Here is a 25,102-nt window from a genome sequence, read left to right on the forward strand (position 1 = left end):
TCAAGTAGAAAGAAAATGTATTGAAAATGATGTTGGCAACAAATGTCCAAATGTGCTCGACACAATGAATGTATAGTGTTACAAGCTGTATGAGCCCTCTTTAATAAAATGATTAAAAAGAAAAAAGACAGTATGTGTTGTGAATTTTAACTTTAAAGAAGTTAAGTAACTTTCTAAAAACATCTAATCTATTATTAAGTGTCCAAGCCAGGATTTCTATTCAATAGTCGTTTTTTTTTCTTCTTTCTTTTTTTTCTAGTTTGTAGCAGTATATTTGTTTTACCACTACCATTCCCATAACACTTAGGCATTATTTTTTCATTTAGATTTTGCCTCTTATAACCTGTATTTTTTTTAAATCATGTAATTCCCTGACATCCAGAACATCTAATACCTGACTATGGTTTGTAAATAAAAACCAGACTTTTTTTTTTACAGAAATAAGGTAATTCCAAGGCGGGGGCAAAAGAAAAAGAATTTCTTTTTAAATGGCGGGGATGTGTTAAAAGACCTAAGAAAGCCACTGTATGGTGGTTCCCAAAGGCTAAATTTGAGACCATTCGAGTATCAAAATGAATGAAAAGAACATTGATTACTATGTAAATCCTTCTCTAATCATAAGGCTTTAAAAGTAGGAATCACTAACAGAAATAATAAAGAAAACAATTAAATAAAAGGGAATTCAAAACACAACAAACGAAACCCTATGGGACACAGCAGATGCAGTGCTCCGAGGAGAATTTATAATCAATGCACACATAGGGAAGAAGGGCTCAGATCAATGGCTCACTCCGCCAGCAGGAACAAGTTTACCGAGGATCAGTCAGTAAGAGAAGCCTTGTCTCCGGAAGAAAGACAATAATAAAAATCAGCAGAAACCAATGAACTGTAAAACAACAAAAGCATCAACAAAACTAGAGAGAAGTGGCTCCAATAGTAGAAAATTGCCAAATGACAAAGGGAAACACAAACCACATTCAAAGGTGTAAACACAAATAAGATAAGTGACATTAAAACAGAGCCAATTGAGATAAAAATGACCCTAAAAAAGCATGAAAAATAAATACTTCAAAAACATTAAATCTAAAAAAAAACTTATTTTTGGAAATGTTCTACCTACCTAAGATAGAAAATATGAATAGTCCTACAACACAAGACGAAATTGAAGATATCATCAAAAGAAACATCTCAACAAAAAGCCCTAGCCTGGAAGACTTCACTTTAGAATTGCACAAGAGGACTGACATCACTTCTACAAAAATTATTCCAGAAAACAGTAAAGGAAGGAATGTGCCCTAATTCACTCTATGAGCCTAATCCCAAAGTCAGGAAAAAACAACACTAAGAAATAAAATTACAAACCAATCTCTCTCACGAAGGTAAGCATAGAGTCTCCAAATTCTAGCCAACACAATTCTGGCCTATCAAACAAGCACACCCTGATCAAGCGATATAAGGATGGCTCAGCATTATCACTATCAACATGAACACAGAAAAAAGCATTCGAGAAAACCCAAAAACCTTTCCTTTTTAGCAGGAATAGAAGGGAAATCACTCAACATAATTAAGGGCATATATGCAAAACCAACAATTACTGCAAAAGGAGAAAAGAGTAATTTTCTCAGGAACGGCAATGAGACAGAGATGCCCTTTATCATCACTCTTATTCAGGGTTATACTGGAAGTCCTAGCTACAGCAAAAATGCAAGATGGAGACAGAAATAAAGGAAATGCAGTAAAAGGAAGAAGTAAAACTATTCTCATTCACAAATGACATTTTCTATACACAGAAAATCCCAGAGACTCCACAAGTAGAACTACTGAAACTAACAAAAGGATTCAGCAGAGTGACAGGGTATAAGACCAACACACACTCACAAAAATCAATTGAGTTCCTCTCTATCAGCAAGGGGAATCTTGACGAGGAAATAAGGAAAACAGTACCATTTACAATAGCGCATCAAAAGGATAACTACCCAGGAATAAACCTAAACAGGAAGATAAAAGACTTAGTGAAATAAATTATAAGACAATACTGCAAGAAAGCATTTCATGATCATGAATTGGAAGACGTAACAGTGAAAATGTCAATACCACCAAAAAGCACCACCACTTGACAGTTTGTCGTACTGTGGTAGCTCAGGTGTTGTTGTGATGCTGGAAACTATGTCACTGGAACTGGTATTTCAAACACCAACAGTTATTTGATATCACCGCTGACCTCAAATGGATCTTGGCTGAAAGCAAAGAATACTCAGAAGATGTTTACTTGTGTTTTATTCACTATGCAAAGGTATTCAACTGTGTGGACTATAACAAACTATGGAAACCTTTAGAAGTGTGAGAATTCCAGAACACTTATCTGTGTAATTGAGGCGGTTTACACAAGGGAATATCTGTACAGTTTAAAGCCAGGAAATGTGTGTATCAGGGTTGTATCATCTCATTATACTTATTCAATCTGTATGATGAACAAATAGTCGGGATAGCTGGATTATGTGGAGAAGAATTTGGCATCCAGGTTGGAGGAAGGCTTATTAACAACCTGCTATATGCAGATGACACACCTTGCTTACTGAAAGCCAGGAAGACTTGAAGCACGTGCTGAAAGATCAAGGACTGCAGCCTTAAATATAGATTACTACTTCATGTAACGAAAAGAAAAACCCATATCCTCACAACCAGACCAATAGGTAACATCGTGATAAATGGGAGAAAAGGTAGAAGTTGTCAAGGAGTTTGTCTTGCTTGGACCCACAATCAATGCTCACACACAGCAGTCTAGAGATTAAATGGTGCATTGCATCACATAAATCTGCTGCACAAGTCCTCTTTGAAATGTTGAAAAGGACGCTACTTTGAGGACTAAAGTATGCCTGACCAAAGCCGTGATATTTCCAATCACCTCTAAACCAAAGGATAATAGATGCACTTACATTATGGTACTAACAAAGAATATTTAAAATATCATGGACTGCTAAAAGAACAGATAAATCTGTCTTGGAAAAAGTACAGCTAGAATGCTCCATAGAAGCAAGGATGGCAAGACGTCATCTCAGAGACTTTGGAGATACACAAGGCACAGTCCTGGAGGGACATCATGCTGGATAATGGAGAGGGCAGCCAAGAAGGCAAAGACCCTCAATGCAGACTGACACGGCGGCTGCACCAGTGGGGTCAAGCATCGCAGTGCTTCCTTCTGGTACAGATAGGATTGCTGTGAGTTAGAACTCACTCCATGACAACGAACCACCACCGCTTTATAGAGAGGCAGGAGATCACAAAACATTAAAGCAACACTGAAGCACAAAAGCTTGCCCATGTCAAAGCGTACTATACAGCCACAGATCCAAAATAGACTGGCACTCATTCAATGGCAGATACATAGAAAAGAGAATAAAAGTAAAAATCCAAAAGTATATGTATCCATCTACAGGCAGCTGATTCTCAAGTTCATTCAGTGATAAAGAACAATCTGTTTACCCTCAGATGTAGCAAAATCAAACAGTATCCTCATACTATGGACAAAAACGAACTCAAAAGTGGATCAAACACCTCATTGGAAAAGCTGTAAGGTCCCTGGAAGCTAACATATGGTTCAAAACTAAAATATGTGTGAACAGCAAAGGATAAATTAGGCAATGGCAATTCCTAAAAGTTACGTACTTGGGCTCATTAGAAGACTTCACCAAAAAACTGAAAGAAAAAAAATCTTTAGTAGCAATGTCATTGGTGAAGGTTTAATTTCTAAAATGCATGGAAAATTCCAAAAAAAGAGAGTTCCAAAAATAAAAAGACCACCAATTCAATGAAAAAAATAGTAAAAAAACATGAACAAATACTTCACCTAAGAGGACGTTAAGGAGGCCCACAAGTCAGGAATAAACATACCATTTCACCCCTAACAAAAGAGGCAGCAATCAAATACAATAGAGCTTCAAAAATCTGTGGGAAAACTTCATTATCATTTAATTCTTTTTGTCATGTGCTTTCGAAGATCGTTCACAGAAGTATCTATGATCCACCAACTCATTCTTGGGCATATGTACAAGAGATCAAAGAAGAGTGACACGAGTAGACGTCGACACATCCATGTTCAACTGCTTCATTCAGAAAACAAGACAGAAACAACTCTAAGTGCCCATCAACGATGAATGGAGGAGAGAATGCAGAGTGATATTAACGGACACAAGGGTTTGTAGGGGAGATGTAGGTGTGAGGGTTGAGTGACAGGGAGGGAAAGGGGATTGAGAGTGAACAATGAAGGCTGGAAGGGGGAGGGAGCGCCAGAACTGATTGTGATTGCGCAACTCATGTTAAAAGCGATTTCACCAGTGGGGGGGGGTAATGTTCTAAAACTGATGTAATAACAATTGTAAACAATTGTACAATTCATCTTCATATGATTGAATGATTGAATTAATGATATGTAAATTATGTGCCAGTAAAACTATTGGGAAAAAAAGAAAACAATGAATGGAAAAGAAAACCATTAAACAAACATATATGGAATAAGACACAACTAAAAAAATTAAATTAGAAGCATCTTATAACATGTATGAAACTGGAGGATATCATATGCTGCATGCGTGAAATAAGTTAACCACAAAAACGCAAATTTTGCAAGATCCCACTATCGCATGAAACAAAAAAAGTTACTCAGAAAACATACTTCTTTGACAATGACCAGGAAAAATTGGAAGGAGAGAAAATCACTTTCTAGACAGTTGACACTTATTACTTACTTTTGGTGACAGAGAAGACAAAGTAAAATATATGATAAATCAGCACAAATTCATCAAAGTGAATAAAGATACTAAGAACTACACAAGAAAATGGGAGAATGTGGTAAATGCTATTAACGTAGGCAATTTTCCAAAATGGTTAAAAATAACCCAAAAAGAGATGTGTGGTTATGTGGGCAGATAGGGACGGATGTGAGTCTAGAAAGGCACACCAAGTAAATGGCCATGAACCTACAGATGCGTCTATTGGTGTGTTTATACACATGCCTGAGTGAACTATGTCCTAGATACCAAACCTTATAGGGGTACACTTATGGAGGCTTCTTACACATATTCAAACAATTCACGGCATTAATTTACTGGGTTAGAAGGCTTGGGAACTCAGTCTCAGGTAACTGCGTCAATTGGCATAACAGTTCACAGAGATAATGTTCTATATTCTACTTTGGTGGGTGGCCTCTGGAGTCTTACATGCTTGTAAGCAGTAAGTAATCTAAGAGAGAGCTGTTGGTCTCTACTAGTATGAAGTGAAAGAAAATTGTCAAAGCCTCAAAGAATCCCTGGGGTTAACAGCCCACATAAACCACAGCCTTTTCTAATCAAACCATAAGAATTAGATAATGCTCAGTTAGCATTATGAATTGTTCTGATGGGGACACAAACGAAGGCCACTGACAGAATGGGCAAAAAACGTAGACCCAAACTCCTTAAATTCCTAAGAAAAAAGGCCAGACCAATAGAGACTAGCGAAACCTCAAGACTATCTTTCTAAGATGATCACTGAACTTCATTTTGATGCCATGTCTACAGGGCACCTTTTAGCCAAACAAAAACATCACCACCCGTAAGTGTGCTCTCTTAAGCATCCGAATGACACCCAGCAATCGTTTACCCAAAAGCAAAGACGAGAGGATAAAAGGGGAAAGGAAGCTAGAGCAATCCAAACCAAATGAACAAAATGGCAATAATCAAAATTCTGACATGTAAAATTTATAACCGAATTTGTATAAAAGTTGTTACTGGGAAAACTAAGTTACTAAATCAATTTTCATTTAAAACAATAAAATATTATTTAAAGATCTGTAAATCCAAAATGATAAGATTCTCTTGAAGCTGAAAGATAACTAATGTATAAGGGGTGGAAATTTTAAAAATAAACTTTCTGCTTTCAGAGTTAATCGACTCATGCAATATTATCAACAGATGCTAACTTATTGTGCGAAAGTTTGATGGAGAAGAACATATTTAAATAATCACAAAGTAACCATAGATTACCTATAAATTATTAAGGGAAAATAATTACAACTTTTAAGAGAAATTTGACATGTACCACCTTAACCAGGTGACCAGAGCTACAGTCACCAACTATGAGGAAACGATAACATGTGCCCCTAGATAAGACTACACTGAAAAAGTCACACCATTGCGCATGAAATATGACTATTAAAAATGTACAGTCTATATCAAAAAAGGAAATAATCGGACAAATGTATTCTGGAGGAAGGAAACCCATCAAGTTAATTCTAACCGTTGGTGACGCTAAAGGGCAGAACTAGATCGCTCCGTAAGGTTTCCAGTGCTACATGGGAGCAGATGCCAGCTCTTTCCCAGAGTAGCTGGTTGGTTCAAACCTAAGCACTTAACCAGTGCACAACCAAGGCTGTTGCCCACAAAACCACTGAACTGTATTCTTAAAAATAAATAAATAAATAATCTCTAACTTCATGAAAGATAAAAAAGGCTAAGGCATTATTCCAGGATAAAGGAGGATTAAGAATTACATAAACTTTGTCCCCACCCCCAGCCAGTCCTGGGGCTACGGGGCTCAACTCAATGGAACTCCCTCTGGGACACGGGGGTACAGTGAAAGGTATGACGCTTTGCTGGGCATGCCTACACAGTAGGGTATGCTGGGCCCCTCTATAGTTTCCTATAGATAATCCAATAAATTTCATCACTTTTGCAAAAAAAATGTTTTTACATAAATTAAATGTAATATATGATCATGAATTGAATTCAAGACTTGGGTATTATTGGAACTGGAAAAACTTGAAATATTAATAAACTTAGGTAACAATAGTCTATAAATTTTCAATTTATGGAATTTGATAATGTATGGTTATATAAAAGAACACTCTTATTCCTAGGTATTTATGCATAGAAACAGTGTGATTACACGTTCATCTTAATTAGTTCAGCAACATAAAATTATTAAAAAAATCAAAAGCCAAACCCACTGTTGTCAAATCAATGAGACTTTTGTGACCCTATAGGACAGCGAGAACTGCTTGGTAGGATTTGAAATTGTGAATCTTTATGGGATCAGACAGTCTCATCTTTTCCTGCATAAAATCAAAACTAGTCAAAAAAAAAAAAATCAAAACTAGTCATAAGATATAGATACACATATAAAGAGGATGAGAAAGCAAATATGGCAAAAATGTCAACAATTGGTCAAGAGACTATGGGCGCTCACTATACTAGTCTTGCAATTATTTTGTGGAAAAGTTTTTATAACAAAACAAGTGAGAATACATATAATCACCTAAAAACAGGGAAACGATCATGGCAATGAAGGAATTAGGCATAGCCGCTGAAAAGAAAAAAGGTTTTACAAAACTGCTGCGATAATCCTTGGAAAAATAAATGGGAATAATTTAAGTCTATCTGTTCAAGTAAAAGGTCTAACATGAAAATACATGTTGTTATAGAAAGGTTAGCCTTGTACATTTTGCCTTTTTTAAAAAGCCACTTGTTTAATATTGCAGTACTTTTGAAGCTATTAATACATGTGGGGAAAAACTCACACAGGAAGGGAAGATCTTCTTCCTCTGTTTGTCTTTTTTGCAATAACTGGCGTTCCAAAATGCTCTGGATTTGTTAATGGAAGCTGGTCAAGCGTCTGGATAAGAAACAGATGAATTGAGTCTACATTGCGCTTATTGGCCAGTACCTCTTGTTCAACCCAAGAGCCCATTCACGTGACCTCACCTCACTCTCTGCAAAATGTCTCTCCCCTTTCAGGCAAAGTGAGGTACGTCTCAGTGTTCGCTCATCACCATCATCAAACACTATAAGCAAAAGACATTGGAAAAATGTATGCATGTAAATTAATTAGATGTAAATGCAATCACAGAAAGTTATTATCATTTAAGAGTTTAATATGTAAAAATTATTATTAATAATCTTTCAAAATGTGTGAAATCAATTTTATTCTGATGATAAACACAACTCCAAAAGCTGCCCCTAAATGTCTCTCCTCTTTCAATTATCACCACTAGGTAACTTTCTTAGCCCATTTGCAACCTAGTCATCATAAGTAAATTACTTTCAATCCTAAAATTAAAAAAAACCTGCTTTTAAAAAAAGAATTATGAGTTTTTTCCTCAATAGTAAATTTTTACTAAATCTTTGAGTGTTGGCCTGTTTGACTGCTTCTACACACTAACATACTAACCTAAATTAGAAGTGCTGGCTATCAAATTCTAAAATTACAAACACTAAAAATATAGTTTAGAAATAAAGATCAAACCAAAGGCATACCAGAAAGACATGAAAACCAAAGAAAAATTCTTTAAAAAAAAAAAGCAATCACATGGAAGCTTTATTTACCTTCAATTGTACTTAAAAAAATCATACTACTTGGAAGTTATGCTGAAATTTTCTGGACAACTGAAGAGATTTGACAGTTACTAGTATTTCCCAAATGACCCACAGTCATCGAGTAGTTTCAGACTCGCAGTAACCCTTTACAAGGTTTAGAGACTCTTAAGTCTCTGAGCATACGAGTACATTTACCTGGTTGATTAACATATTTATAGGTTAAAATTCAGCCATGAACTCTGATTTTAGCACTTAATATTTCAAAGCTCATTAACATGAGAATGCTCCTAGAAGAGACCCCAAATTATGAAACCAAGTAAGATGTCAGGTACCTCATTTTAGATATGGAAAAGCATACACAGAAGGCATTCCAAACAAAACCCAAACTCGTTGCCATGAAAAGTCAGTTCCAACTCAAGTCTCACCATTAAAAAAAAAAATTTTATTGGGGGCTCGTACAACTCTTATCACCGTCCATCATGTCAAGCACATTTGTACATTTGTTGCCATCATTCTCAAAATATCTGCTTTCTACTTGAACCCTTGATATCAGCTCATTTTCCACCCTCCCTCCCTGTTCCCCCTCCCTCATGAACCCTTGATAATTTATCAATTATTTTGTCATGTAACCCACTTCCTTCATCCACTTTTCTGTTGTTTATCCCCAGGAAGGTTAAATGTAGATCCTTGTAATTGGTTCCTTTTCCATTCAACCTTCCCTCCACCCTCCTAGTATTGCCACTCTTAGCACTGGTCCTGAAGGGATGGTCGGTCCTGGATTCCCTGTGCTTCCAGTTCCTATCTGTACCAGTGTACATACTCTGGTCCAGTCAGATATGGGATCATGATGGGGGATGGTGGGAGGAAGCATTTAGGAACAAGAGGAAAGTTGTATGTTTCATCGTTACTATACTGCACCCTGACTGTCTCATCTTCTCCCCCAACCCTTCTTTAAGGGGATGTTCATTTGTCTACAGATGAGTCTTAGGCCCCCAATCTGTACTCCTCATTCACAATGATTTGATATTTTGGTCTTTGATGCCTTTTACCTTATCCCTTTGACACCTGTGATTACACAGGCTGGTGTGTTTCTTCCATGTGGGCTCTGCTGCTTCTGAGCTAGATGGGTGCTTGTTTACCTTCAAGCCTTTAAGACCCCAGACGCTATCTCTTTTGATAGTCGGGCACCATCAGCTTTCTTCATCACATTTGCTTATGCACCCACTTTGTCTTCAGCAATCGTGTTGGGAAGGTGAGCAACATGGAATGCCAGTTTAAGAGAACAAAGTGTTCTTGCATTGAGGGAGTACTTGAGTGGAGGCCCAATGTCCATCTGCTGCTACCTTAATACGAAACCTATAAATATACGCACAGATCTATTTCCCCATCCTCATATATATTTACATATGTACGTCTTTATTTAGATCTCTATAAATGCCTTTTATCTCCTAGCTCTTTCCTCTATTTCCTTTGACTTTCCTCTTGTCCCACTATCATGCTCAGCCTTCATTTGGGTTTCAGTAATTCCTTTCGGTTTCATTACCCTTGGTCACGCCCTACAAGGGCTCCTACACTCTGCTCACCACCTATTCGGATCACTTGTTCCCTTGTCCCTGGGTTTGTTAATATCACTTCCTTTCCCCCGCCTCCCTCTCTCCCATGTCCCCCAGGAACCGTTGGTCCTGTTTTCTCCTCCAGATTGTTCATCCAGCCTATTTTATTTAGACAAGACCTGCAGAAATAACATGCACAGAAACAAGACAGAGCAAAACCAAGCAACAAAAGTAAGCAAAACATCAACAAGCCAATGACAAAACAAACAAACAACAACAACAAAAAAGAAAAGCTTGTAGTTGGTTCAAGGACTATTTGTTGGCTTTTAGGAGTATTTTCTGATTGAGTCTGTTGGGGTGCCAAACCCTGGCCCCAAAGTCTATTTTTGGTATTCCCTGGGGACTTTGTTGTTCTGGTCCCCTTGCTGTTCTGTTCCAAGCCCTTAGTGTTTTGCCTCGGTATGGTAGGATCGGATCAAGGGCAATTCCCACAGTGTCTCCGGTGTTGTCCCCGTGGGGCTATGGGTCAGTGAGGGATGTCGTCTCTTATAGGGGGCCAGCCATATAGTCTTCTCTGTGGATTGGCTGTTCTGAGTGGGAATATTGTCCTCAAGGTTTGGTGGGCCAGGATGTGCTTCACTCTTCCTTCCTCCCCCTTCATTTGCTCCCATGTGTTCTGGTCAGACGTTGTCCCTCTCCCTGAGCTGCAGCTTCAGTGCTGTCCTTTGAATTAAATTATTCTGGGAGGGGCAGGTGTCCATGTACTTGGGATTGGGGCCAGTCCCTCAGACCTCTCCACTGGTTCTCTACTCCATGCCAGTATGTTGCATTCACACCTTGGAGCACCGGGTTGAAGTCTAGTCCCTCTTTCCCTGTGGAGATGTAAAAAAATACCTTCCCCTTGGGTGGGTTAGTGCCCTGTTCCCTCGCTATCCATTTCTTCTTCTTTTTCTCTCCCCTTTCCCCCTCCTTTTTAGTTTGCTACCATATGTATCCCAGGATTTGGTCTGGCTCTTGCCAAACTAACTGGTCCTCACCCCAGGAATGCTTGTATGCAGTAGCTTTTTCTCATGCCACATCTGCATTTTTTTTAAGCTTTCCTCAGCGGACTCATGTTGTGCTTGTCCTTTTGTGCCTGGCTTACTTCGCTTAGCATAATTTCCTCCAGTTCTTCCCATGCGGAGATGTGCTTCATATATTAATCACTGCTTTTCAGCGATGCGTAGTACTCCGTTGTATGTATGTACCAGTTTTTAAATCCATTCGTCAGTTGGTGGAAATGTGAGTTGTTTCCAGCTCCTTGCGGTTGTGGGCTGTGCTGCGATGAGCCCTGGAGCGCAGGTGTCTGGCCGCACCACCCGTACTTTGCGGCAGTAAGCCGCACTCTTGTGGACGTCATCGGAGCAGATTTGCTCACTCATCAGTGTATTTAGTATTCTTTGCCAACACCGCAGTTCAAAGTCTTCCCTAGTTGTCACTGTCCAGCTTCACATACAGAGGTGGTGAATGAAAATACTTTGGTTTGGATCAGGCCTACCTTTGCACTTAAAGAGACACCTTTGCTTTAAGAGATTTTTCCCTGTATTTTGCAGTTTTCCCCAATGCCATTGCTTGAGTTATTGACTGCTGCTTCCACGAGTGCTGATTCTGAAGTCAAGTAAAATTAAATCCTTGACAAGCGCAGTCATTTCTCCAGTTATCATGATGCTGCTCCGTAGTGCAATTGTGAGGAATCCAGCTTTCGTTCTGTTGAGATGTAATCCATACTAAAGGCTAGGCTTTGATTTTCATTTTTAAAGGTTTCAAGTTCTGGGTTTTCAGCAAGCATGGTTGTATCATCTGGACCTTGTAGGCTGTTACTGAGCCATTCACCAATCCAGAAGCTATTTTATTTATATAGTCCAGTTTCATAGATTTGCAGCACACAAATTGAGTAAGTATACTAAAAAACCATACCACTTTAGTGCACACTTTTGCTGATTTTAAACTGAGCAGTAAATCACATTTTCGGTTTGAGCAACAGCCTTTTGGTCTATGCACAGGTTGTCTATGAAGATACTAAGTATCCTGTGATTCCTCTTCTTCGAATGTGTCAGGATCTACACAATCAAAGGCCCCTGCCTGGTCAATAAAACACAGGCAAACATCTTTGTCTTCTCTGCTTTCAACTAAGTTACATTCCTAATATCAGCAATGATATCCTTTGTTCCATATGCTCTTCCGAATCTGACTTGAAATTCCTCCCAGTTGCAACTGCTTATGAATATCTACAGCAAACTCTTACTTGCATGTGACAAATTCTATTGTTCAATCATTTCAGCATGATTTTGGATTACCTGTCTCTAGAAAAGGCAAAATATGCATCACTTTCAGACAGGCGGCCAGGTAGCTGCCTTCCAACTTCTTGGCTTAGATGAGTGAGCACTCCCAGCATGGCATCCATTTACTGAAACACTTCGATTGGTACAATCAATTTCTGCAGCCTTGTTTCCCACTAAGGTTTCCAGTGCATCTTGAACTTCTTCCTTCAATACCATTGGTTCTTGGACATATACTACCTCCTCATGAGCATCGACCAATTCTTTTTGGTACAGTGATTTTGTGTATTTGTTTCCTCTAACCTTGATGCTTCTTGCATTGTTCAGTATTTTTTCTATAAAATATTTCAATCCTTCAACAGAATACTCAATATTCTTAAGTTAGTTTTTATAAAGAAAAATCCTGAAGTTTACTCTTTTAACTTGTCTTCAGTTACAATTCTGTATTTGACTTTAAATGAAAGAAACTCTTGCCTCTAAACAATAAACTTACTTTTCCTAGAATATTGATTAAAGTGTCCAACTTCTTCAACATTTTCTACGTTAAACTAGTTCTTCCTCTTAAACTAAAGATAACTAAATTAGACTGTCTTACATTCAAGATACAATGAAGAAAAAAGTAAAAGCTTCAAAAGCACATATTCACACACAGAATCACAATAATTCCAAAACAAGCAACTCTGCTTTAATGGCCCCAATACAGAAATTAATAATTATTTAAAAACATAAGTATAGAAAACACAACAACCTCCACCAATAACATCACTGATCTGTGCTTAATTAACAGTGCTGTAGACAACTGTATCATAATTATAATTTTTTCCCTTATTTTTTCATTTTTTTTACAATTATAATTCTTAGGATACCAACAAGCCTAATGAACCATTATATTTTGAAAAGTTCACAATCATCAACCTATCACAAACTCCATTTAAATTAATTTTAGTGTTAATGTTCATAATACCAAACCATAAAGCCTTAATATGTCTGATTTTTTTTTTTTGGTCTGTCTGATTTTTTTTAATCCCTACAAAACAAAGATGGTGACGGTGGGACACAAACACAGAAATATGAGGAAGAAAAATGAAATTATAAAACCAATAGTAACTTGGGGAGGGAGGGGAAAAAATGAGCAGCTAATATTAAGGGCTCAAGTAGAAGGCAAATGTTTGGAGAATGATGATGGCAACAAATGTACATATGTGCTTGACACAATGGATGTATGGATTGTGATAAGAATTGTACGAGTCCCCAATCAAATGCTTTAAAATATATTTGTATATATAAAACTCGAATGCAAATAATCCAAGAAGCTTGATTATATGTAGAACATGGAAAGAAAAAAAAAAGACCAATAGCCACTATCAAACTAAACAAAATCTTTTTCCAGAGGGTTTTATCATTAAATCAATTGCAGTCTCAATAATTATATGTCCTTAGCTTTCTCTCTTTTTAAATAACCACTCTGAAATAAAATCAATCGGAATTTTGAAGGGAAAAGTTAATTTCACGTGCATTCTTTATAATGGCGAGAATAATGTGTGAACTGCATTTGCCAGGAAGTGACAACATTCAAGTGGAGAAGTACTATACAAACCCTATTTGATGCCTTCTGAAGGGACAGATAATATACTTCCATATATAAGGACACCGATCTGTAATGCATGGACTGCCAAATGAACAAACAACAAACAAAGCACTGCTTTCTGATAGGAAGAGAAAATACTTCTTTGCTAAAAATATGAACCTAAGAGAGCAGACCAGGGTTACTGACTGTTCAAGGCATTATTAGACCTACAATTGGAGTCAGATTAGACATATAATCTCTTTCAAAACTGGTTTATCAACTATTGCAGAACAGAAACTAACACTAATATTATATTAAAAGAGAGTTAATCCGTGACTCATTAGATAATTTCTGATCACTAATGATATTATTTATTTCTTTTAAAACCATACAGTGAAATCTTCTTTTGTATCTATTATAATTACCCAACATACAACATCAGGGATCTCTTCAAATCAAATGAGGTCATGGAGACTGTGAATATGAGCGTAACTTTCTGGTCTACCTGTAACACTTATGCGGAATTGGAAATCAAGAATGGTTTCAGGAAAAGACTAATTCAATCCAAAAGGTAGCGCCAATTAGCAGCTGCCATCAGGTCTATTCAGACTGAGGGCAGCCACGCATTTTAGAACACAACTGTGCTCAGAGTTTTCAACAGTGGATTAAAAAAAAAATTATTTTATTGGGGGCTTGTACAACTCTTACCACAATCCACTGTGGATTTTTTAAAGCAGAGCACCAGGACTTTCATCCATGGCTTCTCTGGATTGACTGCGACTTCTAAATTAGCAGATGAATGCTTTAACTGTCTCTATCCCGCAGGAAATCTAATTAGTAGGAGCTCAACATAAGACAATTATTGAAAGTTTCTGATCTGTGGTAGATCACAGTTTTCACCAGTCAGTCAGTAAGCTTATACTCTGATCATTCAATGTACGACTCCTATCCTTCAACATCTAAATGTTCTTCCTAGCAGAGTATTATACTGAGTCTATGTAGGACAATTAAACTTTAATAGGTCAATCCTCATACACATATGGAAAAAATCTTTAATATTCTGAATTTTTCTTCCAACTAAGTCTGTTTTTCCAATTATGGTTTGTGTTCGTAAGTGTGAATGATCTACATTAAAACCACACATTATGTTTTTAAAGAGGAAAATTCCTAGGCTTAATAAATTGTAAAAGATTTGAAGCCCTCAAATTTGCGTGTTAAAAAAAAAAAAAGCACCATGTGATTTGTATGTACACTAGAACCTAAAATGAATTACAGGCCATTAAAATTGTGAACTCTAAAATCCAGAATTATTCATTTTCTTCAGTTAGTCCCTATCATAGAGAATCACCATAGAGTACATACTCAGTGGTGACTCGGTTCAGAAATGTCAAAGTGCCACTCATGTAGAGCACAGAGATGGCTAATCAGAATTGAAGGATGATTCTGGAATCCAGAATGTGAATTTTTTAATGTGAAAATTATGACTTCCACAGAGGCATGAGCATGGTATTCTTGGAGCTTCCTGTGTATGAGACATGAGACATGTTACACTTAAACCATAAAAACAAATCCACCGCCAATGAGTCAACTCTACTCACTGCAACCCTCTCAGAACAGAAAGCGCCACTTCTTCCGCAGATTGGTGGGTATGTACCCCAATCTCTCAGTGAGCAGCTGAGCACCACTTGTGCCACCAGGGTTCCCTGAGTAGCCTATAGGTTGAAATATTAGTATCTGGGAATGCATCATACATATGCCCATGATTCTGTACACATTAACCTCTGTCATTGTTACAAGTCATTTAGGACACAAAGTTGCATTTGGTGTTCTCAGAGTTTATATGAAGCCCGGTTTGTTTGTTTTTTGAAGTTACAAAAGATTTTATTTTACTTAAACTAAAAATGATGCTCATGGAAGTCATACTCAACAAATCAAAGTATTATTCTTTGCAAATTATGTGCAAAAGACCTGTTTTAAGTGTTCAAAAGCAAAGATGTTGCCTTTAGGACTAAGGTGCACCTACACTACCCGTGGTCTGGGGTTTGGTTACTTACTCTTTTTTAAAAATTGGAATTAAGTGGGGGGGGGGGTTACATTTATTTTGCATTCAACAATTTAAGCTTCTTATCCAACCCCGTCAATAGCTTATCTATCCTATGCCCCCATGCTTGGTTACTTCTTAAGGCCATTTTTGAACTATCCTTCTCCTGGCTTAGTTTGCTCTAGTCCCGTCGTATTTCTTTACATACGACAAGCTTATTTCCATTTTGAGATCATCCTATAACTGAAGTTCCCTCCCCCATAACTTTGAAGGTCATTTACTGAATAAATCATTTACTTGGTGTATTTAAGCGCAGATTTTAAATCTCAAACAATTCCAGTAGCCACAACCAATAAAATGTTCAAAACATGTATTGTTCAGAATAGCATTATTGAGAAGGAATACTATCTTTTATGAGTTATAAGAATATATACAGGATTAGAAAACAGTAGTTACAGACAGCTAAGGGCTCCTGCTAATAAAAGCCACAACATAAAACACAGGAGAATCATTTTTAACCAAGCATGTTCTGCACAGCTTGAAGTATCAAGAAAAGACCAATGATTTTTACACAAATCAACAAATCAAGTAATTTAAAAGCCAAGGCCAATTTCTTTAAAAAGCAAATTAACACAACCTCAAATCTCCAAGATAACACTGAATTTTCTTCAATATGGCTGATGGCTTTAACACTGACCCTAAAGGTTCATTTCTTTTCCTTCCAAATGGGGAAGGAACATGTATCATTAAAATCAAACCACTTACATCAAGATATGAATGCAGAACCCAAACAACTACACTGTAGATCCTTGCAAAAGAAAGGATGGTGAATTCTGCACAGGATTATGAAGTTAAAAAGACCTAAAAAGTTAACCATTACTAATGACAGTAACTATTTAAGTACTAGTTTTAGGCTTTAATTTAAATGTATGATAAGCCTTGTTGCTACTCCCTGCAGTAAAGCGTATTCATGGAACGTTAATGTATTCATAACAGTAGCACCTTATTTCTTTCTTGAGAGCTGAAACCAAGACCCCTCATTGGAACAAAATTTACTGCAACGAAATAAAAAGGAGGGAGGGGAAAAAAGAGGAACTTATATCAAGGGCTCAAGCAGAAAATGTCTTGGAAATGATGATGGCAACATATGTACAAATATGTTTGCTACAAGTGTTGTATGGAATGTTGTAAGAGCTGTAAGATCTCCCCGGTAAAATGATGGGTTTTTTTTCAGTTGGCAAATTCTCTGGTAACAATTACATTATACTTATATAAAATAAGTAGCACTATAATAAAATTTTGAAGTTATGTAATCTTAATTGTAACTACAGAAAAATTCTGACTATACATAATACTAAGGTGTACACATTAATTAACTTCTTTTGAGAGAAAAATAACACCGTAATTTAACTTCCTTAAAGAGAAGTATCAAGGTACTCTACAAAAGAGAAATAAATTCATGGATGGCATAACAATAAGTGACCCAGTTACTATGATAGTTAATTTCATTAACAGCAGGCCACCATTACACATTTATCCAACTATATCTTATAAGGTTAATACATAATTCTCTGGGAACACAATGATTCATTGTCTCTAAAATATAGAAATACAAATGTAAGAACTAAAAATTACTCCACCTCTTACCTACAGTATACCAACTAGCATCTGTCAGCTTGCTGATAATGGCTTCTTGAAAGGATCCATCAGATGCTTTTGTTTCAACAATAGCTCCGACCTAAACCATAAAATCCAAATTTTTAAAAATGACAATTAAAAAAGGCAACTCAAATGACACCCCCTGCCCCCAACTACACAATCTGGGTTTAATAATAATAATAATGCTTATGATAGTTTTACTTTACATTGGCTTAGCTCTTTATGAGTAGTTCTTTATATAACTTGAGCCCCCAAGTGCTGTGGTCTATTATCTATATCATCTCCCCATTGTACTCATTGGAAAGTGTAGCTTCAAAAGAGAAAATGATTTGTGAAGACTCCAGGATGAGAACCCAGTCTTTTCACACTCCCTTCAGAGTGTTTTCTTTTACTGTGCTATAGAATGCCTTCAAAAATTTGCCATATACAAAAATTGTGAAATCATTAATGTAGCAAAAAGAGCTTTAATTTTTCACAAAAATATAAGATACTGGTTTCAATGCTCGCATTTATAAGGTTTTTCAGCTAAAAGTTCTCTTGTAGAGACAGAGATGTGCCAGCTGGCCTTTTAGTTTTCAGACCTTCATATGCTAGATTATTAAGCAAAGTCGTACTCTGGAATAACAAAGATTTATTACATAAACAGTTGGCCAGAAATGAATGGAAAACATACTGCAGGTATTCACAACCTTAATTAACAAAGTGAATTATGACGTACTGTAACTGATAAACCAGAAAACTTGAAGAGTCAGGCTTATAATACTAGCACATGACTTAGCAGAGTAAATAGATACACCAATGTAAAAATCAAAATGAGGTGTTCAGTTCAAGAATTCAAAACAAATGACTAAAAAATCAACCTGTGTATGTAACGTTCTTAATCTAAGACAGTCATTGCAATATCAAGACCTGCACTAAAAGACTAACCTTACCTGAACTTATTAAAAAAATTAATGTCTCTCTAAATATTTGTAAGGAATTTATTAACATAAAGCTCAGGAAACTGCCTCAAATTATTATCCATAATTTCATATTTTAAACGGTAGAACATACATACCCTTAAAGGACCCTTTACTTGATCATCCTGCACCAACTGTGTAGTATTATCCTGTTTTAGGAGTACCTGAAAAACATTTTTGCACAATTTATGTTACTTTTAAATGATATAATGACTAGAGGCTTTCTTAGAACCCTGTTGTTAACTGGAGTTTAATTCGTAATACACGGTCTTGCATCTATGTTTATTTTCTCTCACATTAACCCCGCTGGTCTTCGATGCAAGATCCCTACCAGTTACCGAGTGTCAGTGTATACTGCAAGCCCTTAAATGCTTGTTTAATGAATGAACAAACTACGGAACACTTACCAACCACCTAGTCGATTCCAATTCATGATGACACTATAGGACAGGATACAACTTGTCCCTGTGTCTTTTCAAGCCAGTAACTCTTTATGGGAGTAGAAAGTCTCCTCTTTCTCCCTTGGAGAGGCTGGTGGTTTCGAACTGATGACCTTGCAGTTAGCAGCCCAAAGCATAATCACTATTCCTTACAGGGATCCTCACTAAAAACTGCCTTTACTGTTTTTTATAGACAAGTCTTAAAAGAGTATGATTTTCATCAAGTTTATAACAAACTAGTAGCAACCTCTATTCCCCATAAGGAAAATAAAATAAAAGGAGAACTCTGATACTTTATAAAGTAAATGTGAGTAACAATCATACTATGTAATTGTTACAGACAAATGCTCTTTTCTACTACCAATCCACTGTTGCAGAGTTGATTGTAACTCATAATGATCCTAGAGGACTGAGTAGAAGCACCCTGTATAGCTCCCAAAGTTTCAAAGTCATAAACACGTGGAGAAACAAACTGCTACATCTTTCTCCTGCAGAGTAGCTAATGGAGTCAAACCCCCAAACTTTGGGTTAGCAGCTGAGTGTTTTAACCACTGTGCTACCAGGACTGCTTATCTGCTGCAGTTCTTTCCAAATACATAGTAAAAGTCACCACAATGGAGCAATTGGCCAAGTAAGAAAAATTCAAATTATAGGAAATATATAGGCTCCTCAAGCAACCATAATAATGACTTTACCAACCAAAATTCAAAAAACGTAAAGACTTCACACAATCCTAATTAAATGTTTACTAAATAAATCCTGTCGAGCTGACATGGTAAAAATCCTACATAAAAATTTCCTATAAAATATAAAAGAAATCTGAGAAAAATTGTCAAATGGCATCTTATTAACACTGAAAAAAAAGTTTGATAGGCTAATTACACTTTTAACAGAAATTTTATACCAAATCACAGATAAATCTTTTTATCGACCACACAGAAATCATATTCTCCAAGTTTATTCACTCATTAACAAAATTTGAAATTCTGGTATATATCTGGTGTATACCTCTACTGGAAATAAAACAAGTCAGACTTTTTTTTACCCTTCCACAGCACTTCTGGCAGGAAAACATGATATTTTCAATGAAAAAAGCAAACTGCAAAATTGCAAGTAATCCAATAACGATTTCCCGGTTATAATAACAATGTTATGACAGCCACACTGAAAAATTTAAAGGGTTAAGCCAAATCTACCGGGATGTCTAACAAAGACTTCCATAAACTATATTTTATAGCTCTATAATATCAATATTTACAATAAGCATTGGGTAACAGATTACTTAAAATATATTTACACAGTAAAATTACCATAGACACAAAAATATTAACCGTAATATTCTGGAGACATAAACTAAGATTATTAGTCCTGTTCATTTTTTATTATCTCAAACAAGGTTTCAAGCTGAATCTTCCCTGTTCAGTCATGGCCAACAAGCAAAACTGCAATGTAACCAAATCTGCAAAATGTAGGTGAACCGGGATGATAACCAGAAGGGGAAAAACATTAACGGTCAACACTTGATTAAAAACAATCTAGACAACAAGGGCAGCGTGCACTCTGCACAGGCACCAACTCCCTGAGCACAGTCAGGAACGTTGTTACGCTGCTCAAGATGGTACCCAACCACAGCTCTTTGCAAGCTGAGTCCCACCCCAGTCCTGGCAATAATCCAGTCTCCCACACAGGCTCCTGAAAGGGCTCACTACACTCCTGAAGTGCTGCTCCTGCACCCATGTCAATTTTTCCCATTACATATGTCATCTCTCTTCATTCAATTTTCTCATTAGCAACTTTCTAGGACAGAGATGAGCTCGTCACATGAACAGAAAGCCTCACCTTTCTCCTCCAGAGCAGTTTTGGTGCATTTGGTGGCGGCTGACCGTGTAGTTATCAGCCAACTGGTAACCCACTAAGGAGCCAAGGGCTCCTCATTAGCCACACTGAACCAACCTGGAGGCATGATTTTTTTAACACAGTATTACTATATAAAATGTTCACTCTTTTTTAGTGAAAGCTATCATAATAATGAACTTCTTGAAATATTTTTGACACTGTCTTGAAAACTCAATTCGCATTGCACTATTCTTATCTAACCAGTGAAATCATCTCTACTTAAACCTTACCAAAAGGGAGAAAACAAGATCATGGCCTAAGTCAGTTGGCTACACTGGCAGATTTAATGTCAACTTAATGCTGTCAATCAGGTGGTAGACTGATGGTGCTTCCTTGGGAGTGCGGCCTTTTGTACAGGGGACAGTGAGAAAGTCTCCTCTTCTGTCCCTTCACCCTCCCTGCTCCCGGGGACTCTGTGTGTCTGCCTCCAGGGCTGTACCCCTAGAGAGCTGTCAGAAGCCTTCCACGTTCCTGCCAACCTTGCGCCCACATAACCACAACCATCGTAGTGACCTCTGATCTTCCTTCTTCACCTTTCTGTGGGATTAGCCTATTACTATGAGAGTCTAAAGAGGGCCACAGGTAGCATCAGCTCTACGGACTTGAATTGGACTGGACAAGGATATCTCTTTGATAAAATTACAAAACAAACTACCTCGTGATATTAAGTTCTTTCGTATACATATATGAATGTCACTGGTTTTATTTCTTTAGACAACTTGGTTTATCACAACTGCCATAAACAAGGAAGATTCAAACATTAGTACATATGAGCAAGGGTATTTTGGGAAAGGCATTTCAAAATAATTTCTCATTTTAAGTTCTCTATTTTTCATTTCTTAATGTGCTTTTTATGTACAATTATTAATTCAACAGAGGCTGAATCTTCCTCCCCAACTCTCTTCCATCCCAAACTCATAAAGGAGATACATTCGGGGTGTGGTGGAGTTACCTTAACTTTTACCAGCCTTTTCACAGTCTTAATCTTTGCCTCACAGAAGGCACCTCGGTACTTGGCGCTGACATCAGTTCCCACTGTCAGGTAGGCAGGCTCATCCGCCGCCTGAAGAAAAGATCACAAAATGTAAACCGCACTATTATTTTCCTGACTTCAGTCTCAAGTCTCATTTAGAGGTCCTATATTTAAAATAACAAGAATGCTAACATGCTTTGCTCACCAATATCATTAATTTGAAAAATATCCCAGAAGCTAATACTTTTATTAAAAGTCCGTTCTATATACAAATGTCATCTAAGATAAAGTGTTTTCAGGTGTAATTGCAAATTATCAGTAAGGAAATATGTTTTTCTCCAAACAGAAAACGGCCTAACAGCTGTAAAATTTATATAAGAAAAAAAAGGAAAGGCATATTCTCTTTAAATTTCTCACAGAACTTTAAGCCATTTATTGATGGCCTCCTCAAAATGCTATCTTCAAATTAAAAGATTGCTATTAAAATTAACACTGACAATGTTCATTTAAAGATTTATTAACATAGCTACATAAAGGCAAAACCTTGAACATAGTATAACTACACAGATAAGAAATGAAGACAATCCTCTTGATAATGGGATTTGAAAAATCTTTGGTTGAAAGCTGCATATGAGAGGCTTAAGTCTAAATTCAGATGACCCTTCTAGCCCTATCTAGTTTACCAGGCTGATCATCTTGGTATAAAAAATAAGTGTCACTGAGGAATATCTAATGACCATGATCAGAATGAAACAATGAAAAGACAGTGAATTTTTCTTGTACTATAAATTCCAATCTTGACAGTAATGCTCACCATCTCAATCTGACATTCTGTTCCCTTTTTCCCCAAAAGCTAGATCCAATTCAATATCGCTACATGCAGAGGTAAATGTACACTTAAAAGATGTACTTTTAGTAAAAAATGGAAAAGTTTTCATTTCTCCATAAAACATTAAAGGTTAGATCAGTTACCTAATATGCAAGAAGCTAAGGAAGCAAAAGAGTCTTGGAAAAAGCTATCTACACATTTCACAGCGTAATACACCTGTTTGATCAAGGAGTCTAGTATCTGGTACCTTTTAAAGTTGGTGGATTTACAAAATGCAAAAGGAAAAGAGAATACTTTCCATTGAATACCCAACCTGAAGCATTTAATGTCACAGACCTCACAATGTTAGGCTGCCAGTCTTCCTCTTTCAACATCAATACATTGCTTAGTTTGACTTGCTATGATTAGTTATTTTCAGAAGAAAATGTATATATTGAGTGGACATATGTTGAAAGACACTGACTAAAAACTACACTAAAATTATTAGTTTTAGTTCAACTTTAATTTTTTTGCACATAATGTCCCTTTATGCCCAGCAGAAATATATCTCTTACTCAATCTATATACTTTTCTTAGCAAATTGCACTGGCACTGGGAAAGAAAAAATATTTTTTTAACCTAAAAGAGGACAAAAGCTTTACTTCTGTGAAGGTTGCTGCCAACACAGGAAGTGCTTAAAAATACTAGCCCCACGGACAACTGAAAGGCCGCACCAGCCTTTCCAAAGTGCTAAATGCTTCAGCGAGGGGCTGGCCAGGCGGAATTTATACCCACTGGTTCATTCCTCACCCGTTCAACGTCCTCCCTTCCTTTTCAGTAAGTGCTGCTGAGGAGAGGAAATCAGTTTAAAGGAGGGGGGAAAAAATGACATTCCAGGGCACCAAGCTCACTCACGACAGGCAGTGCCAGGCAGGCAGACCCGCAGCTCCAGCGCAGGGCTGATCCCACGTACCTTCATTTTAACCGGTGACCGGTGGGGCTCCAGCTCCACGAGCGATCTTCACCGTCGCTACAACCAAGGGCGGGGGGAGACGGGCACAGAATCAGCCAACAGTGGGAGCGACCCGGGAGAAGAAAGTAAACAAACGCCAGCGGGGAGGGGCAGAAGCCTCGCCAGCGAAGGGACAGGGTCCCCTCGGAGGGCAGCCAGGACGCGGGGGCAGAGGAGGCAGCGAGGAGCCCGGAGGCGCCAAAGGGCAGCCGGTTCCGCCCCGGAGTTCGCCAGCGGCCCACCGCGCCCCCGCCGCGCCCGTCACTTGCGCCGGGAATGCCCAAGTCCCAGCCCCAGGACGGGTCGCGCCGGGGAAGGGGGCGCGTGTCAGCGGCTCTCCCCGGACCTCACGGCGGGCGGCCGCCAGGCTCCGCGCCGTCGCCCCCCGGAGACGCCCGACACTTAGGCCCGCGCCCCGCCTCCGCCGCTCGGCCCCCTCGGCCCGCCCCGGCCCGCGGTGGCGGCAGCGGAGTGTCACGGCGCCATTGCTCTGCTTCCTTCACTCTGCACCATTTCAGGAAGGAGAAGCGCTTCCTCGCCCCGGCGGGGAAGGGGCCGCCGTCGGGAGCCCGCGGCGGCGGGTGTGCGGGGAGACCCGGGGGGAGGGGGCCGGGGGGCGGAGAGCGGGAGGGGAGGTGGCCGGGACGGGCTGTGGGAGGGGAGGGGAGCCGCACAGCGGCAGCCACCGCCTCCTCCCCGCGCCCGCCTCAACTTTTTGTGGAGCTCAGAGCGACTCCCACCCCCGACCCCTCGGGTCCTGCCACCGACTTCTCCGGGGGAGGACGCAGCGCGGAGTTGGGGGCCGGCTCCCCCCCAGCAGCCCGCTCCCTGCCGCGCCGAAGCAAACTTAGCGGCGCGGCCAGCCCCACAGCCATTTTCCCGGGGCGCCCGGGGAGGCGGCCGAGGAGGCTGCTGCAACGGCGGTTCCTGCAGTTGCTGCCGCCGCCCCACGACTTGCCCGTTCCCCGGCGCTCGCAGCGCCGCTTCCCCAGCACCCCCTCCCCGCCTCCAACTGCACCGGGACCCCGGGCAGCAGCACCAGCTGCTACTGCCGCTTCCCATTCAGTACCTCTCGCTTCCCTCCTCTCCACCTACCAACTGCGGGGGAAGTGCGCGCTGTCAGCTCCCCAGTCCTCCGCCCGACTGACCCCCGCGGGCCCCGGTCCGGGCAGCACCACTCCCGGCCGCGGCGGCAGTTCCTGCGCCCGGTCCCCCACTAGCCCGATTTACTGCCACAATCCACCAAATAACAAGCTGTGGAGCCGATTCGCTTCTACACGAACTCCCATTGGCTGCTCATGACGCCGAAGCGCTTCCGATTGGCGCTCGTCAGCTGCCGTCCTCATTGGATGCAGCTCCGAAACTTCAGGGATTGGTGTGAAAGACAGCAGGTAGGGTATCTTCCACTTGTGGTTGGCTGCTTTCGCCAGCCAGCACGACTGGCCAGCAGGGGCTTGAGTAAGCTAGTCCTGAGGAGTGATTGGAAGAGACGTCTCCGGATGTGCTCAACTGGGCGCTGATTGGCCGG

The 25,102-nt window shown here is 39.1% G+C and overlaps 1 protein-coding gene across 2 annotated transcripts in view; it reads right to left on the minus strand.

Annotated features, from left to right (window-relative positions):
- ARID4A (AT-rich interaction domain 4A) overlaps window positions 1-24,829 on the minus strand; it is a 75,330-nt gene extending 50,501 nt beyond the window's left edge. The window contains exons 1-7 of one of the 2 annotated variants that reach the window (XM_075531901.1): window positions 24,670-24,829; window positions 23,536-23,592; window positions 21,734-21,844; window positions 18,544-18,609; window positions 17,475-17,565; window positions 7,737-7,816; window positions 7,553-7,647 (exon numbers count right to left, since the gene is read on the minus strand). In XM_075531901.1, coding sequence (XP_075388016.1) covers window positions 7,553-7,647; window positions 7,737-7,816; window positions 17,475-17,565; window positions 18,544-18,609; window positions 21,734-21,844; window positions 23,536-23,541 — 449 coding nt within the window. In that variant the 5' untranslated portion in view covers window positions 23,542-23,592; window positions 24,670-24,829. Of the gene's footprint in view, window positions 1-7,552; window positions 7,648-7,736; window positions 7,817-17,474; window positions 17,566-18,543; window positions 18,610-21,733; window positions 21,845-23,535; window positions 24,139-24,669 lie in introns of those variants that run through there. The other variant, XM_075531902.1, reaches the window with a different exon arrangement.
- Window positions 24,830-25,102: the final 273 nt, after the last annotated feature.

The sequence above is a fragment of the Tenrec ecaudatus genome, chromosome 14 (assembly GCF_050624435.1).
Source record: "Tenrec ecaudatus isolate mTenEca1 chromosome 14, mTenEca1.hap1, whole genome shotgun sequence".
In the NCBI taxonomy this organism is placed as follows: domain Eukaryota; kingdom Metazoa; phylum Chordata; class Mammalia; order Afrosoricida; family Tenrecidae; genus Tenrec; species Tenrec ecaudatus.